Below are 19,612 nucleotides of genomic sequence, written 5' to 3'. Positions count from 1 at the left end.
AGAGTCTCAAATATGAAACACATAACTTAAAACACAATAAGAAGTATTAGATGAAACAAAATAATCAAGAAAACTTAGCTGCTTCAGACTTAAATGTAAATACACCCATCGACTTTCTCGGTAATGGAATCGGTTCGTGTTTAGATGCCATTTCACATGGACTAAAATTCGAACTGAAAATAAACTTAATATCGACTTTATTATTGCAAAATAATGAACGTAAAAATAATTTAACCAATTATTTAGACATACAAATGTCCATTAAGGGCGGGTGGGCGGGGTTATCACCCTTTGTTTTCCTTTTCCATTACTATTGCCTGTCAAATACACAATCTCTTGCACGACGTTACATTCACCTCTGTGTTGGGCTCAGAACGGACTATTGTTATGAAAGCGTCTCATTTATGTCATGATCATTCCAAGCGTTCATCATTGAGGTTACAGAATACTAAACAATCTCTTGCACGACGGTTACATTGCATTCACTGCATTAAAGAAAACCATCTCATACCATGATATCTTATATCAGTCTTAATTCATTATTATAAATTGATATGGTTTGTTTATGTTAAGAAACCAACATACATACACACGTCGAAGCAATTCCTAACGTCACTCAAAAAAAATATGTTCAATTTTGTGAAGTGCGTGGAATGATTCCATCTGCGTAAATGGGCAATAAATTAGTTCCAAAGAGTTGCATTAAAACTCGCAAATTTTTGCACGATTTATCGTACATTTAAAAGTCATATTCCTTAATTTAATGCATGCGATCTTAAATATCCAATCAAATCTTTGTTGAATGCGTTTGTTCGGTTTTATCTATTTTATAGACAAAATGGAGGGCTGAGCCTTTCGCAGAGTTGTATGTGAGAGCAAGGAACGACAACTCTGCGTGGAGATTGTCAAATACACTCTCGAATGGCGACTCGATAGATTTGCAAATCACATATACCCCAAAACGAAAAACTCGTGCGCTTTCGCGCTAAATCTTACACACAAAACCCATGCAATTTTCAGCTATCAAGAAATCATGACACTTCAGGTAGTCCATATCGACCTGAAACAAAAACATGTAAACCTAGACCTTTGTCACAAACGTGAATAAAAAGTTTGGAATAATACATACAAGGTTGCGTTTGTACATGGTTACATTTATGCTTACTGTGCTGTTTGGGCAGCCGAAGTTTCACCTTTGTTTACTTACATCAAAATTCAAGTCTGTCGGTTCAGATGGCCTATGCTTCGCCCGAAACTTGTTGGCAGTGCGCTTCAGCAGCTTCTGCTTCGGGGCCAGAAACCGCTCATCGTTAGGAATGCCCGACATGACATCAGCCACAATATCCCGGGCATGAGGCTGTTCCTTGATACGCTGCTTGACCTATAACAAAAATAAATACCGGTAATGCTTTCAGATGGTATTCCCTATATATAAAGGCCAATTTTAGAAAATCCTGAGCAACAATACTTTAACGATGAAATCATAAAAAAATGAAAATCCATAAAACAGAACTTTATTTATATATTTTAAAACATTACGTTTCATTTACAATTCGCCTCAGTCGCGACGCGCACGCCCCAGCTGCTGACCGGGTAATAGAATCAGATGTTTAAGCTCCATTTTATATACTGGGATAATTCACGGTATCTAGTCACTTCGGCATCTGGTTACTTCGAAAGATGCTAATTGAGCCACATAAAACTCAATTGAAGATACAGAAAACTTACTTTTTACGAATACAATTACCGGTACTATTGAATATCTATTTCTATTGTTTTCCAGCGGCTGTCAACCTCGGGAGATAATTTGCAGGTTTATGTTAGTTATGGATTTATGAGTGACACGTGTATAACATATGCCCCAGTCTCTGCGTGATTCATCCGCTCATATGCAATGAAAATAGAATTGACGGAATTGCCAAATACATGTAATGCATTGAATTAATATCTTTTTTACAGGACTGCTTTCTGGCAAATGTATATATTTTTTCCAATATTTTTATCATAATATATTTACGGTGGACTGATAATGGCACTCTTCCTAACTCTCCGTAGAGCGCTGCTGTAGTAGTCGATTTTTTTACTCCTAAAATATATCTTAGAAATTTGGTATGTATAGATTCAACGTCAGTGCCCTGGTTTGAGCCCCATATTTCAGCGAAGTAATGCAGTATAGGTCCAACTAATATGTCGAATAGTTTAACTTTTTGGGATACTGGAAATTCAAATTGTTCAAATATTTGAAACAGTTTATTTTACGAGAATCGACAACGATCAATAAAGGCCAGGTGCTACTTCACACAGCGCAATGCACGCTGGAATTATTGCAAGTTGATCATTTATATTAAATGATTATTGATGATGTTTTTATTGAGATTTAATGATGATGATAATATGAATATACGAAAACAGTATGTATTCAATTTGTAAGTAACAAATAGATATCGACAATATATAACCAATTTTATTTTATTAATTTTTATAGAAGTCTATTAATTCAAGAACCCTTATTCAAACTATGTAACAAATAAATACTACCGAAAACAGATACCAAAAAGAGCATAGCAAATTAAATGGGTGTCATGATTGATCGCTTTAATATATAAGTTTCCAAAGTCGGCAATATTTGATTAACGTATTTCTTTATTTTATATATAGTTGCATTTTATTAGAAATAATTGCACATGATTTATTTTTGTATAGAAAGTTACTATTAAATAAACAAAATATGCAACCTATGAATTCTTTGTTTGTTCGTCAGTCGTTGTCTAACACCTTCAATTGTTTGTATAACAATAGGCGTGCATTACGTTTTTTGGAGTGTAAAGTATTTGTCATAGGTGTGAAACCATTGTTAAAAACCGGCATATATGGTTTTTAGATGGGCGCTTTAGCGCCCGTCTAAAGTGCTTAGTGTGAAATTCAGGTCGATACGACTAGGTATGATTAACCCAATACCCGCTTGCGTATCCGCGCAAGAAAGAGTTGTAAAATTTATGCAAGAGGTTTGAGTTCTCCAATTATGTGTATTCACAAATGGCAACATTATATTAATATCGTGTTACATTCAATATTTTCGAACGGTGTTTTATAGAAAAGAATCAATGAACAATGATCGTATTGTACGTGTCGCGGAGGAGATTGTTTATGAATGATTAAAATAGTCCACTTTCTGCTGCGTGTGCGTGACGTAGTATTTTCGCTCAGCTCATTCATAAATCTGAGGCTGGCGATAAACAAAGGGGAGTCCGTGTGAGAATAACGCAGTAGTATAAGGTTACGCTTGTTTATATTCACAGGTCTCAATTAATAATACGTTGACCACGAGTTCAACAATTATTACAGGGATACGATAGACAACATAAAAATATGTTTCATTATCGCTGAAACTGTTAAAAAAACATTTAAATATAACAATAATATTCTCTAAAAAATGTAGTCTTGCTGTTTTGAAATAAGGTTTGGAATTTTGTTTTCTAAATAACTTAATTCAAAACAAAAGTTTAATTATAGTGTTTTTACTTGTTAGTCGCATATTTACCGCATTATAATGTGTGTTATAATAGGCAAACCATACATTAGTAAAATTCAATCTGCCTTCGCACATAGAAGGAATGGGTCAATTAGGTGCTGCGTTTCCTTTGCTTACTTCAGTTAGAGGTCAATTATTTAAGTAATAGCAATCACAAGGCTCCGACTTCAAAGGAATTGCGGAGCTTTCTTACATAATAAAAGTCGTAGTCGCATGGTATTTGCGTTTTGCGTCCTATTTGGTCACGTGGTTCTTTTTCCCGGTTGTTTTGGCATGCATGATATATGAGGCTATTAATAGATGCGTCTGTCGATAAACAAAGGAAAGTTTACGGGTTATAACAACGCAATAGGTTACGCTCTCGCATACAACTCAATGACGTAGTACAGGTCGTAAAATGAGAGATTCGGGAAAAAGTTGACGCTTATTTATATCAAAGACCCATATTATCTATAGGTCTTTGTTTATATTCTCAATTTATAAAACGTTGAACATAAGTTCAACAATAACTTCAGCGATACGATAGACAAAAAAAAGTTTCATAATTGCTAAACCCGAATATAACAAACAATTTATAATAATAATACGAATGCAATCGCAGAAGGTTAGTAGAAGGTTAAGCTTGTTTATATTCACAGTTCTCAATACATAGACAGTTGGATATGAGTTCATGAATAACTACAGGCATACTATAGGCAACCTCAAAAATGCTTTTTAATCGCTAAAACCGAAAACAACCTAATATATTATATTAAATATATTTATAACAATAAGTGTCTTTTAAAAATGTAGTCGGCGTATACGCTGACTTTGAAATAAAATTAGCAATTTACTTTTCTAAATAATTAAATACAATTAAACAAAAGTGTAACTGTTGTGTTGTGTTTTTCACTTGAAAGCTGCATATTCACCACATGAAATGTGTGTTAGCATTGTCAAACCACACATTAGTGTGAGTAAAATAAAAAATATACTACGGGAGAGCACTTCATATGTGTCCTCATATGCCTTGTTATGAGTATCTTTCTTCACTATCGAAATATATCGTATGTTTATATTTGATTTATACGCAGTTTTCTTTCGACACATTTAAATCACACGTCAATAGCGCCGTCATGCGAAAATGGGTCTTATGCGTTTCGGCAAGCGTTTGTTAAACCCAACATGTGCTTTTGCGCAGTCAGGCCATAGGCGATGCTGTTCGCTTTAAAATCACTCAATATGTTATGTTTCTCCTTACCAGAAGGAGTGATAGCTGAGTGGGCTATTTATATGATGGGCGCATATGGAATAAGACCCATTTTCACATGACGAGGGTCATTACAAATCTCATTGCGAATTGAAAATGCCACATTTAAGAACAATGCTTTTTGATACAAAATTGAATTGAAAATAGCAAACTTGTTAATAATGGCAGCCTATCCACACATTAAGGAATGATTTCCAGACGTGCTGACCAAGTACGGCAAACATTGTGGTATGATAATTAAACGATTTTCTCTTATCGTGACACTATACTATTTCGGTAATGATTGTTTTCTCATCTTGGAGGCGAAAGTGAATTTCTGCGAGATGGATTGTAACGCGTAATTGTAACAGGGCCACAATTTGTGTCGTTTGAGCATACAGAGAGTAGTCCGGAATTCCTTACACTGAACAGTGCTACATCCTTTGAATTGAGCACATACGCAGTGATGTAGCAAAAATTCAGAGGTTGTATCTCGAATCAGCTTATTATATATTCGAAAATATTCATGCGTTTCTGTTGGCGTTATGTAAAAGTCACTAAGATGAAAACTGAAACAGCTACGCCTAAAAGCGCATGAGTGCACTATACCTATGTTTATGTTAGCGTTGTTGACACCGTGTGAACTGCTCGGGTAATAAGTAAAGCATAAACAGCAATGTTTATATACTTTTATTCCTCCATATACAAGATACGAAGATTGTTGTATATTTTGAATTGTATATGGTGTCAAAAATCAAAAGTTTTGTACACGGAACTTTCATTATGAATTTATATTCTTGGTGAGATAGTCATTTGATATAAGAAAAAAATATTCCTTTAATATGGTGACTGCAAATTTTCTTTATATTAAGTTATCATTACCATTTTCATCATACTTTCTATGCTTTCAGAACTTCCAAAAAGCATGTTGTTTTTATTTTGTCTTAGTTATTTCAATGAAATAATAAGGATGATAAAAAGTGCACACAAAACTCGACCCGTGCGCTATGACACACACTTTATAAAGTTGAATGGCGTGTGTTCATTTCAAACTTGCGATTGATTTTCAAAAATGAATTGCGTGTTGAATTATGCAATAGCGAACATCTTCAGTGCCTTCAGCGCTTTGATTAACTCAATTACGCAAATGTAATGGGCCATTGCTTTAAGGGGAATAAATAATAAACTTGCCAGGTTTTATAACTTTAATCAGGTCATGAAAATGCATGCAAGAAATATTAATACTTAGTTTCTTTTAAATACGTTCTGAAATTAACATTAAATTAATTAAATCGTAGTTTAACGCAAATATATCACGATGTAAAGGTATATAAATACGTACTGAAATTAACATACGTTTAACGCAACTATCACGATGTAAAGGTGGGAAATCTAAATGTTTTCGGTAAATTAACTGTTTTCGCGAACTGAACAACTAAATAGTTATATTTTATTGTAGATGTATGTATTATATACACTCGACAAAATAAATTTAACTAACCAGTTCTACAAACGTCGAATGTTTGTAACAAAAGCCAGTAACTTTCACTAATTGATTATTATATTAATTAATAACGGTACACACTTGCTTACATGTGTGAAAAATCAACTGTTTATACGCGTAAAGAATTGAATGATGTTTTTATTAGAATTTGGAACATATACTGCGCGTTTGGTTTACTGTGGTGGTTGTTCGTAGATATTGAGGTTCTGCACGTTAAGTACAGCTCCAAAAAACATGTCATTTATTGGATTTTGGCCAGGAAACTGTGCTTGTGAAACTGCCGGGTGGGTGGGGAGAGAAATGTTCATTTCGGAAGTGTTGACAGAAGTGCATGAAACAGATGGAGTTGCAGTAGAACATGTTGCCAAAAGGTTTGAACATCTTTTTTGTGTTTGTTCGGAAATTTCACTGTAATTGGTTATTGACTGTACGTTTTTGTGTCCTGTTATTTGCATGATTTCGGTGGGTGCGATATTGGAATCCCTTAGTTTTTGAACAAGGTGTTTTCTAGCAGAATGATTACTTATGTTTTTGTTTTTATCAAAACCGGTCTCGATTGCAATAGTTTTCAACATCTTGGCAATTTTTTTTTCACCAAGTTTCTGCCGTGATTAAAAATACATTTTCCTTGTTTTTTTTTTATAGATTGTTCTGCTTTGCTTTCAGGCAGTCACGTGTGAGGGAAAATCTGGACCACTGCTCCGGAAGATAGAGTATGGGTACTTTGCTCTTTGAAGTTTTCGTCACTGCTTCCCACGATGCTACGCAATGTGACAGGCTCGTATTCATCATCATCATTCTTGCGAATTGAGAGCAGATATGTGGCAAGATATTCATCTAAATGGTCGACTGATAAAGTGTGTATTGCCTTCGTTTCGCCTTTCTTGGAAAGATATTTTTGAAATCGACTGACATCTGCCAGTGTTTTCCGGATAGTGTTTTTGTTATCTTCGGCTTCAATTAATTTTTGTACATCTTCGGTTGTTATTTCTATGGCGTCTGATATGTTTTCACTGTTCTCAGTTTTTGATTTTGTTTGAACCAGGCACGGATTTACTGGGTGGGGCACGAGGGGCACGTGCCCCCCCCCCCCCCAGCGGCTGAATACAAAAAATTTATTTGTGTGTGTTTGTGAAACCAACTTGGCCAGATGTTCTGATTTCCCCGATTTCCGACAAAGGAAGTGCCTCTCCTCCCTGCTTTTTATCTTAACAACCTTACAGTCTACTATCCACCGGGGGCACCTTTTAGACGTTAACACTCAATTATCACCGTAGCAAAAACTATTTGCGGCCGTAGATTTAAAGCGTCTAGATAACAGTGAGCGTCTGTCATTTACATTCAATAAGCGTCTGGTTGATCTTGAACGCTGTTTTGAAGGCAAGTATACCAATTAACAGTGTATTGTCATAACCATGGGGACGTTATATATGGGGACGTTTCTAGCGGTATATAATACAGCGTTTCACAGCATTTTCTTCATCACAATGAAGCGAAAGGCAACAACGCTGGATCGATTTTTGGTCCATCCAAAAAACCAAAAAACACAGAGACAGACTCGGAGCCAAAGTTATTGAGCCTAAGGTGAGAATTTATTAATAAATATTTTGGTATTATAATCCGTTAATTGCGTTAAGTTTATTCAGTTTGTTAAATTTTTAACTCTAAAATATTGCAATGAAAGAACAAAAAGATTTAGTTTAAATTTATTAACAACTTTCTTGATACTGATAGTATGATACATAAGACAATTCAATAAAATATGCATGTTCTGCTCTATATAAGCATTGTAGAAATTAATTTAATGACAGTAATTAAACTTTATTGAATATTTTATGCACTTTTTTCAGCATTTGAATTTTCAATTAATAACAAACATATTTTATCACGCTTAATATAAACAGTGGTTATTCCATCAGTAAGACAGGACCTGGACAACACCAGTCTGCAGTACTACTTTGATGACCTCCCTTCACCAGGAACACTTCAGGCAGACATTGAGTGCTGGAGGTGTAAGTGGATAAATGATCCCAACCCCCCTTCAACATTAAGTGCTGCATTAAAAGCATGCAATAGACAGATTTTCCCAAAAATTTATACGATACTAAAAATTGCAGCAACATTTCCAGTGACAAGCTGTGAATGCGAAAGGAGCATTTCAACGTTAGGGAATGTGAAAACAAGCTGTCGTTCAACAATGGGGGAAGAAAGACTCACTGGTCTGTGTCTGATGTCAGTGCACAGGGACATTCATGTGAATGTTAGTGACATTGTCAAGCAATTTGCAAGACAGAATCCAAGAAAAATGAAACTGCCTTGTATTTTGGAGTCTGATTTAAGCAATGATGACAATGGCTTGTCTTAAATTAAAGAGAGTGATAGCTTGTACATTTTCCTGATGACAGTTTGAAAATTGTGATTTGTTTGTTTGTTTGTATTTGTTACTTGTTGAACAATTGAATGCCAATCACAATTGAAAATAAAAAAATAACATTATTTATACACAGCATTTTCTTTTACTTCTTTATGTTGAAAGCACCATTATAAAGTACAAAAATAGTCTTTATTTTGCTCAGGAAATAGCCCAAAAACGCACCACAGACGATATAAGAACCAAAAATTTTCCGGGGGGACATGCCCTTGGACCCCCCTAGATGTGCGCAACAAATCTTGTGCCCCCCCCCCCCCAACTGGGTCCTCTCTGGATCCGGCCCTGGCAACTTTTAAGTTAGGGATTCTAAATAACTTTTATTTCAATTGACATTTGCATTCGTGATTTCATCAAATGGTTCATTAAACACACACGGATTTATTCCAAACTGATTGGCAAAGTCTTCCTCAGACATAACAACTTCCTCCATTAAACCGTCCCAAACAATGTCAAACTTACCTCCATCCCCAAAGTCTGACATGGTAATGTTTATTTATTGTATTTATATATGTTTTTTTATGTTTAAGTCCTTATTTCTAAAAGAAATTAGCTTTTAACGAGCCTTATCAAACACAATTCATGTGTCAAAATTGGCAAACTGTAGAAGACGACAAATTTAACATTAAAGGCTCTATAAAGGTGAAGATCCGTAATTATTTACCGATTTTTAAATATTTTTTTCATATTTTATTTATAAAGGTTATCAAAATACAATATATATATGCTATTGGACAAAACAATAAAAAATAAGCAAAACAACTTGTTTTGAGCTAAAAATAAAGTGTCCTTCAAGTCAATTGTGTTTACAAACAATCAGTTTATTTACATCGCTGTTTACTCGGAAAAGAGAAAGTGAAAGTGACTCAGGTCACCAAAATTATAACGATGATTTTTAACGTTTTCCGGTATCACCCACAAAGTAGGTCTCTTCTAAATGGTTAAAACGTTTGTAGTGATCTAATAAGTTACTTTCCGCTGGTTATAAGTTGTTTAAAATAGAATAAAAATTGAATTTTCTTTCGGCTATTTTTAGCATATGTCACCGCTCTGAGGCTACACATCACGTTAGTTGCAAAAATGTAAACATTTCTTTCAATTATGAAACGGGTTTATCTTCCATAATTCTTGACAACGTTGTACCTAGGCTGTTTTATTAGCAGTATTTATGCAAGAGTAACTGAAATCCGGTAAAAATCAGACCAGTTGATATGCATAATAATTGGATTTGTCACCTTTATAGAGCCTTTAACAATAATTTATTATTTAAAATTATTTCATTATTAAATGCAAATTACATTGGGTTTTATTGTAAAGTGTGTTACTGTTTTAGTTTTTACTATTTTTACTGCTTTTTTATTGTTAGTTTTATTTGTTTGGTCTGTTTATATTAAGTGCTGAACTTTTGACATAACCTTTGACCTTTGATGTTTGCATATGAAGGCGTGTCAAAAAAAAGTAGTCCGTTTGTTACATGACGTCATCAGCATGTACTTATTCATTCTTAATATTTGTAAAATACCTTTTTTCTGTTTTTGTTGTTGTTTGTGGATTAAATGTAATACATATTGGTATCAAATTGTTTGTTTTGATAAATCTGATTCAGTTTTACAATAAAACAAATCATTGTACTTAAGTCTTAGTAGCCTCCACACATGACTGATATATGAACTTCCTGTTGACCGTGATATAAAAAAAGATATCAGGCAACAGGATATCAAGCAGATATCAATGTGGTGGTATGATAAATTTTATTAACGACATAACAGTACAATTCGTTTCTACGTATTTAATGATTAAAGATTCGTATTATGAACAAAACCACATGTACATACATGAGCATCCGATTTTTTAATGTTGTTCAATACATTCAATATTATGAACAGGGTGCGTATTGTATGCACACCAATGTGCTCTGTACGCTGTGTTGTCCGTATTGTGTGCACACCAATGTTCTCTGTACGCTGAGATGTCCGTATTGTGTGCACAGCAATGTGCTTTGTACGTTTTGATGTCCGTATTGTGTGCACACCAATGTGCTCTGTACGCTGTGATGTCCGTATTGTGTGCACGCCAATGTGATCTGTACGATGTGATGTCCGTACTGTGTGCGCACCAATGTGCTCTGTACGCTGTGATGTCCGTATTGTGTGCACACCAATGTGCTCTGTACGCTGTGATGTCCGTATTAAGTGCACGCCAATGTGCTCTGTACGCTGTAATGTCCGCATTGTGTGCACGCCAATGTGCTCTATACGCTGTGATGTCCGTATTGTTTGCACGCCAATGTGCTCTGTACGCTGTGATGTCCGTATTGTGTGCACACCAATGTGCTCTGTACGCTGTGATGTCCGTATTGTGTGCACACCAATGTGCTCTGTTCGTTGTGATGTCCGTATTGTGTGCACACCAATGTGCTCTGTACGCTGTGATGTCCGTATTGTGTGCACACCAATGTGCTATGTACGCTGTGATGAAATGTTCTTTTGGTTGTCGTATTTCTTGTTCCCGTATGTGTAGTAGAAAACGCAGTACATAGTAATTAAAAATATACGTAGAAGTAAACTGACACGGTAGATGGTATACACAATTATGTTTTTGCACGAACAGCCGTTCGTTTTATTTACGCAGTATTTAATGAAAACAATATGCTTCAAGAAAACTAAATTTTAGGTTTCAAGGTCACTGTTAATTAGAAATATTGTGTATTCCTTTTGAAAGCAGCTTCACAAGAATATCTTTCGCTAGCGTAATTTTTGCTCCATGTTTCTCGTTAAGTCCTATCTGTTTAAGTGCATATAGCTGCCTGTTGTTTTATTCTTTAAAAAACTGCAACAACTAAAATTACTTATACCGTGTACGTCTCCTAAATAAACAACAAACACAACGATATAATTTGAAAATACAGCTTGTATTTTGGTATCTATGCTTACGACCAGATAACACATTTATGACGTATGACAATAAACAAGTGTGAACAATTCACATTTTTATATAGATTTCATAACTCATACATGAACTAACGCTCATATAGTTTACACACAAAAAACAACTGACTATATTCCTGCAGATAATCATTTTTATGAGAAAACTTGTCAACATTTTATATCCAATAAAATATTAGGAAAGTTAACGTGTTCTTTGGTTCGTATCGCAAAGCCGAATGGCTATTCCACGAGCATATTTACCCGCCAATACAATGCACTGAGCGACCCCTACAGGAGACTTTCGTATGAAAAGGAAAATAATTTTCCTCTAATTCGCTGCGCTCAAACTGGGAAAATTATATTTCTCCAATGATGTTACGAAATTCCTACAACACTTATTTAATTGTCCACACAAACTAGACGTAGCCTGAATGAACGCTATAGCTAGTCAGCTACTTATATAACTCATTCTACTGTCCTGCATTATCTGTTGCAATTTTACAAGTCCATTTAATCGACTTTACCCTGTGCATGCTGGGAAATTTGTCGTCTGCTAAAATGTCGTCTGCTGAATTTCTAAAATAAGTATTTTCTTGAATTTTTTTCTTCAAAGAATACTATCAGAATAGCAAACAGTTTGGATCCTGATGAGACGCCACGTTCTGTGGCGTGTCATCTGGATCCAAACTGTTTGCAAGGGCCTTCAAAATTCGGTTCCAGCACTGAAAGAGTTATAAAAAAATACGATCGATGCATCTGAAACGACTTACTCGTAAACTATTAAAATTGGACGTGAATTCTGCGTATAGCAATCAAACGTTTTATTTAGTATGTGAACATAATGCTTCTTCGGCAAATCGAAAAAAGAGCTTCGGTGAAACGAGTTTTTGTGAAAATTGTATGCTTTTCTACCAGGCGAACAAAATACTTGACCGCATTCTTACCAACTTTCCGTTCAATAAGTATTTCTCATTACGGTGTCCTCTGGACAGTTGGCGTCAAAATTTAACGAAATAATGCAGTAATCGAAGTCATTGGCTAAAATATATTTTTCACAATAAAACACTCACCTAAACGTTAAAAGAGTGCTTGTTTAATGAATGTATATCAAATCCGTCATTTTTAACAACATATACATCATTATCTTCCCAAAACTTTATCGCTTAGTTAATCCTCTTGATACCACAAATCTCCGCCCCAGTGTATAATAATAATAATAATAATAATAATAATAATAATAATAATAATAATAATAATAACTTTATTTCATGAAGAATGTCTTTTTTACAATGTGGTCTTCAGTAACAAAACACAAGTATATATTTTGAAACATGCATACGGACATACAAGGGAAAAAAGAAAATGAACTATACAGTTAAATTTTATAATAACTTCCTTATCAATTCCGACGACGACGACGATGATAATGATGACGATGATGATTATGATAATACAAAATATGCAAAATATGATACAAAAATCAATCTTTCAAAAATCAATCATTCAAAAAAAAAAAATCACATCAGACACATCACAACAAAGTATTAACATAGAAAAAAAAAAAAAATATGAGCATACATATATATCAATGATTTGTTTGTAGGTATTCTTTAACTGTTATTTTGAATGTAGTATTCGAAGACAATTGTCGGATGCTTATTGGAATTTAATTCCATATGGTTCGTGACCGAAACGAAAACGCTCGTTTTTCGTAATTTGTTTTAAACGGAATAGATGATATATCAGTGTGTGTGATGGATCTAAGAGCGTGTGACGTTATCACTACCATGGAAACGACGGAACGTGCTACTGATATTTTAGCCGGACGGCAAGTGTATTTCTTTACAATCTGGATTGCAGTGTATAAGTGAAGTATCATTATATCTAGTAATGTTATGCGTGTATACTGTTTTGTTTTTCTCCATTGAGTTTAACAAAGCAGATAGTTGAGCTGCAACAGTTGTCGTTATGGTTACATTCCCATTTCGATGAAGATCTTCTGCATCATTACGGACCGCTGTCGGTGACCCTTCCGTTTGCGGAACACCGGAGGAGACCTGGCGCTCGTACCATTCGAACTTCTTCAAAATTGTGTTCTTGATAACGGTCATATCGGGTGTGCGCGTAGCAATGCCTGAGTCACTTCCGGTGTGATAAGGACTGAGGAAGATGAAGGCGCCGATGCCGACGGCACAAGTACTCAGCAGCATACCAACGAGCGCCGCGAGGGTCGCCCTATTTAGGCACCACAGCGCCCGGGTCACTTGACCGCGCCGCCAGTGATGTAATGACCGGATGTAGTAGAGAACGAGGATCGGAAGTACCAATGGGTTGACAATGGCGACGAAAATAAACAACGGTAGTAAGCATTTCGAGGATCTGAAATAAAAATGAAAATAAACTTTGTTGTTGTTGTTATGCTTGATAATCTAGATTTTATTTTGAAGCATTATTCGTGTGAACTATTGACAGAAATACAACTTCAGACTTTAAATATAAATGCCATAGATAACGTAAAATATGAGATGTTCAAGATTGAGTATTGCTAATCGATAAACAAATATCGAGGCTTATTATTGGCTTCACAATATATTCTGTATCAAATCACGGACTGTAGATGAGACGGATATGAAACGGGACCGTATCGGCAAATAGCTTGTCGATACTTTGTTACGTAACCAGTAGCTATCGATTAGCGTACATCGAAGCGCCGAGGTTATACATTTTGATGTACTCACTCACGTCCTTTTTTAAATTATACTTTCATTTCTCGGCCGAGTTTGACAAATTATATATCATTAGAAAGCCTACGTTACGTAGTTTTCCGATATATAAATATATATTATGTTTTTCTTCTAATTTGGGCAGCCCGGCGAGTTATAACTTCAACTTTTGTAAATATCACACCGTTTTAGAGTCTAGATTTACGGTTGACATGTTCGTACTTTTTACCAATTTGTAGCGTTTATATTTGGAGTTCAGTTTTAAAAATTACATCTTGCTTAGGAGAATAGAATTCTGTATACGATAAAAAATGGTTTAAAAAATTAAAATAAGTAAGGAATGACTTTGTACGAAAGTATCGCGCGTCCTAACGCATAGAACTGATGCTACGGTATTGGCGATTATGCTTTTGTTTAGATACCGGCCATTTAAATTCCTTTGTCATGATTATTACATTTTTTATGGAATATATTGAAATATTTTGTTCATGAAACATATCAATAAAGCTAATTATTAATGAAGCTTACTAAATTAACGATTGCAGCTCTTGTTTATAACACAGAAAGGGTGTTAATTTTATTACGAGACAGCGTATATAGCGGACCCTCTTGATATTTTTCGGCCGGGATTTTCAAGAATCTTTAAATAATCTTAATTAATTGATAATTTAAGGTAAATAACCTTTTATATAATTAAACATAATAACCTCTTTGAAAATAGCAACAAACGATGAATGTTTTGACACCATTTTATTTGAAGTATGCAAAGCCGAAAAATATCAAGAGGGTCCGCTATATACACTGTCTCGTAATAAAATTAACACCCTGTCTGTGTTATAAACAAGAGCTGGTTGGGAGCGTGCCATTAATGGGTATTACAATCAAGCACTCACACCCCGGATGAGGCTTGATCAAGGTATCAAAGCTTCAAACAATGACCTCTCTATTTTTGTATTAATTCCAAGTGAAAGACAACTATAAAATCAAGAATGATTATAACAAACATGTAATGGAGTACAAACAATCTACCTTTGTCAAATCGAACAAGATCTGTTACTCTTTACCTCTAGCAATAATGCCCCCCGCTTCAGATGCAATCGATGAAATAAGCAGTATGAAACAAATGCAATATTTACCATTCACTCGTATCCGTGCTTGGAAATCATATGACCCCGCAAACGAGACACTGTCTTGTAAGTATTTGGGCACTCTGTACACTGGTAGACACCCACTGGTTCGATTGCTTTTGCCACTTTTACTTTCTTACACGGTTTAACATTCTCAGAATCATCACTGCTAAATGTGTAATCACATAACAATTCGTCTAAATCTAAATCGTCATTATCCCAGTGAAAAAATCCTATTTTCAATAGTTGGACATGATGCACTGATGTCAAAATACGAAATGATCTGCGTAACACCGACCGTGATTTTCAAGAATCCCTAAATAAGTTTAATTACTAGTAATTGATAATTAAAGGTACATCACCTTTCATATAATTATACATAATAACCTCTTTGATAATAAACAACAAACGAATATTTTCACACCCATTTAATTTGAAGTGTGCAAAGGCGAAAATATCAAGAGGGTCCGCTATATCAGGGACCTATACAAACAAATAGGTCCCTGGCTATATACGACGTCTCATATAAAATTGTCACCCTTTCAGTGTTATAAACAAGAGCTGAAATCGTAAATTTATTAAGCTTCATTAATAATAAGATTTATTGATATGTTTCGTGAACAATATATTCGATAAAAAATATAATAATCATGACAACGGAAATTTAATGGTCGGTATCTAAACAAAAAGCATAATCCCCAAGACCGTAGCATCAGTTCGGAGCGTTATGACCGCGAGCTACTTTCGTACAAAGTCATACCTTATTAACTTACATTTTTTAAACATTTTTTTTCTATCGTATACAGAATTCTATTCTCATAAGCAAGATGTAGTTTTAAAAACTGAACTCCTAATATAAACGTTACAAATCTGTATAAAGTACGACCATGTTTACCGTAAATATAGTTTTTAAAACGGTGATATTTGCAAAAGTTAAAGTTATAACTCGCCGGGCTGCCCAAATTAGAAGTAAAACTTCATACAGATTTACATATCTGAAAACTACGAAACGTAGGCTTTCGAATGATATATAATTTGTCAAAATCGGCCGAGAAATAAAAGTAAAATTAGTAAAAAGACGTGAGTGGGTACATCAAAATGTAGAACCTCGGCGCTTCGATGTACGCTAATCGATAGCTACTGATTACGTAACAAAGTATCGACAGGGTTAAACGCGCGTGGGTAAAACATAAAATGTGTATTTCTCGTGTTTAACTCGCTATACATCCATTAATAACAACGGAAATATACTAAAAGTTATATTTTTTTTTAAGAGGAATTAATAAGCAACAAGATAACGTGTAAACCAATAAAATCGGATGATTAGTTTTTGCATAAATTTTAATTGACTACAGTAAAGGTCAAATACTCGTTTCAACTCCTGTCAATATAGGCTCCGTGATCAAATTAGCACTTTATTGCTTTTATAGATTAGCTATACCCATCTGGACATATTCTGAAATAACACTGAAAAGTAGTTATTTTTTTATATAAAAAGGTATACATATAACTAATATAGTTACTACTAAATTATGAGAGTGATCATGGTATTATCGTTAAAATGCATTCTATATCACCATTTTGCAAATATGATGCATCGTCCCCCCAGATGACTTGTTAATTGGGATATGGGGGATAGTGCGAGATACAGGATACAACCCCGTTTTAGAGACGACCCTTGGTCTTAAAGTGTTCGGAGTGAGGCATCTAGTACAGCGACATCTCGTTTTATGCGAAAGACTCAGTAGTTTAGGGTTGAGCGGAGGTTCGAACCTGCATCCCTGGTTCCAGTGTTTTAGCACTAGCTTATATATTCGCTCATTGTCTTTGTTTAAAAAAGAATGAGATTTACACCATATTTAAGATAGATAATTGTTTTAAGACAAATGGTGGGCGGAAAGGTGCTATCTGTACAAGTATACACTGTGGTGTTGAGTCACACAATATATGATACAAACTCTCTCATGTACAAATGTCATACAATGAAGTGCGTTTGTTGTTGTTGTTGTTTTGTCTTAATTGTAAAGAAACAATTGCCCATCTTTTTCTTAGAGTGAATTCAGACATTCTTTCTTATTTAATATGTGTATCGGATGCAAATAATATTAACGTTTTGATGCTTAGGATTCAGAAAAAAAAAATAGTTATTTGTTGGCATTTTGAGGTTTCCCAAAATGTTACCTGTCAAACTTCCTGTTCCGCACGAGTTCTATGGCCGATTCAGGTCTCTGTCCGTGACACTGCGTCTGTCTGCACCCGCGTGACCCCGCACTGACCAGTCCTGTCTGGGGCGGTGTTTTGAAAGGACCACCATCTGAGAGTACATTCACAGACATAATATCCGAGTTTATAGTTAATTGTTCTTTACAGTTACCCTCGTTATCTATTGCAAATGGAGCACCATTTACCAGTAAACATGACTTGTTTGAGAATAGGTGGGTCGCTACAGCCAGTGAGGGAATGTCTGTTGTCCGGCTATCAAGATACGGCGCATGTAATGAATCAATTCGTTGTACGCCATTAGTGGAAAGTGTTGCGGAATCATAGAGGCGTTCATGTCCGCAGCAACTATTTCTAACATCAGTTGACCGCCTCGACTCTTCTCTGGAAGGCGCTGTACACTGACGGTTTGCACACTCCTTGGCAACAATACCCTCGTGGTGGTCGGGTTGCCTGGTAATACCCTCGCGGTCGTCGGGTTGCCTGGTAATAACTTCGCTGTGGTCGGGTTGCCTAGTAATAGTCTCGCGGTGGTCAGGTTGCCTGGTAATAACCTCGCGGTGGTCATGTTTCCTGTCTAAAGTATCCAGTATCTCTGAACATTCTGCAATCTGTTGTTCACAGCTCTGCATCATGTCCTCTAGGACACAGTATACTGGATGACCGGATTCGGTATTGGCCATGATGGCTGTGCTGTGTAGGCAGTTAGTTACATTGGTCATACTGAATGATCCTTCTGAATGATGGAATAATTAATGCGTTTTAGTTCTGCAATCTTTTACACTCAATACAATTGAAATCTATTCTGAGAAACTAAATAATTGAAAACGGATACAACTCGTATTTTTTACTATTAGATTTCCTTAATTAAAAATTTAAGATAAATTCTATTCCTCGTTCATAACGCAAAAGAACACCAACAGAAGAAACAAAAGTAACATTGCCATTGTACTTCGTAGAAGACATTATCTGCAATGAAACAATAATACAATGATAGAGGTTTTAAAATGCCAGCAGATGGCATTTCATTGCGGATCACTCCGTACAAATATGTGCGCGTGTGACTATAATCTTTCTAAATTGGAAACTCGAACACCGATATTTGACCTACAGGCGCGAACATGCACGTGGGAGTAACTGTTGTAGGCTTGGTGTTAACTTTACTTTTACAATTATTTACAATTTATATCAAGCATTCATATTGAAATTTGGTATCTACATTAGAAAATGGTTTCGATATGCATACATATATACAAGTATTTGTCAGACATATACCTGCTGCTGCTATACTATATCAACTTATAAACAATACACACTCGTTTTCTCGCTACGATTGCTATATCAAGAACAAATCGACGATGATACACAAAATACATTGTTCATATCATAGAAACGGAAACGGCAAGCCCGATCAAGACGTTCCTGTCATCGAGGGGGTGGGGTGGGTGGGGGGGGGGGCACATGTCGCTCCGGGTAGGGGACGGGGACGGTGCATTGTGGTGGCGGTGTTTTAGTACACAGACATCACAGCATGAAAAGCATTCATTCATTCATTTATAATAGTTCTTATGTAAAAACCATAACACAAACGTAAGCATTTTTAACGTTTTCTTTTGGATCACTTTCCACTGTATGGGCCTGCTCCTATTTGTATTTAAAATTTGAAACCACGGTCGTGACAGTCAATTTTTTATAAATTGTTAAGACTTGTATTTTTTTTATCCCCGACGAAAAAAAAATCGGAGGGGATATAGTCATTGGTCCTGTCCGTCCGTTTGTCCGTCTGTTCGTCCGTCTGTCCGTCCGGCTGAAACGTTGTCCGGAGCATAACTCCAAATCTATGAAATGGATTTACTTTAAACTTAGAATATAAACAGATGGCAACAAGGAGAAGAGCAGTGACCAAGAACCATAACTCTATCT

General features: G+C 35.4%; 1 protein-coding gene across 3 annotated transcripts; it reads right to left on the bottom strand.

Annotated features, from left to right (window-relative positions):
• Positions 1-295: 295 nt before the first annotated feature.
• LOC127831877 (uncharacterized) lies at positions 296-18,898 on the bottom strand. Of its 3 annotated transcripts, XM_052356951.1 has the most exons (3): positions 18,228-18,892; positions 17,651-18,167; positions 11,585-13,998 (listed from the first exon to the last, which is right to left on the bottom strand). In XM_052356951.1, the coding sequence occupies exons 1-3, from the start codon at positions 18,409-18,411 to the stop codon at positions 13,437-13,439; spliced, it is 1,263 nt and encodes a 420-aa protein (XP_052212911.1). In that variant the 5' UTR covers positions 18,412-18,892; the 3' UTR covers positions 11,585-13,436. The 3 variants fall into 3 exon arrangements, with proteins under 3 accessions (XP_052212912.1, XP_052212911.1, XP_052212910.1); XM_052356952.1 differs by lacking the exon at positions 11,585-13,998 and adding an exon at positions 296-1,381 and having other exon boundaries at positions 17,651-18,898; XM_052356950.1 differs by having other exon boundaries at positions 17,651-18,892.
• Positions 18,899-19,612: the final 714 nt, after the last annotated feature.

This window comes from Dreissena polymorpha, chromosome 5 (assembly GCF_020536995.1).
Source record: "Dreissena polymorpha isolate Duluth1 chromosome 5, UMN_Dpol_1.0, whole genome shotgun sequence".
Classification (NCBI taxonomy): Eukaryota; Metazoa; Mollusca; class Bivalvia; order Myida; family Dreissenidae; genus Dreissena; species Dreissena polymorpha.
Note: the sequence above shows the minus strand (reverse complement) of the source record. Positions and strands in the feature narration are given on the sequence as shown.

Coding starts and splice junctions, on each gene's coding strand:
- LOC127831877 (XM_052356950.1), bottom strand. CDS start 18,411: ATGACCAATGTAACTAACTGCCTACACAGCACAGCCATCATGGCCAAT. Junction 13,999..17,650: donor CGGAACAGGAAGTTTGACAG/GTAACATTTTGG, acceptor TTTTTATTTCAG/ATCCTCGAAATGCTTACTAC.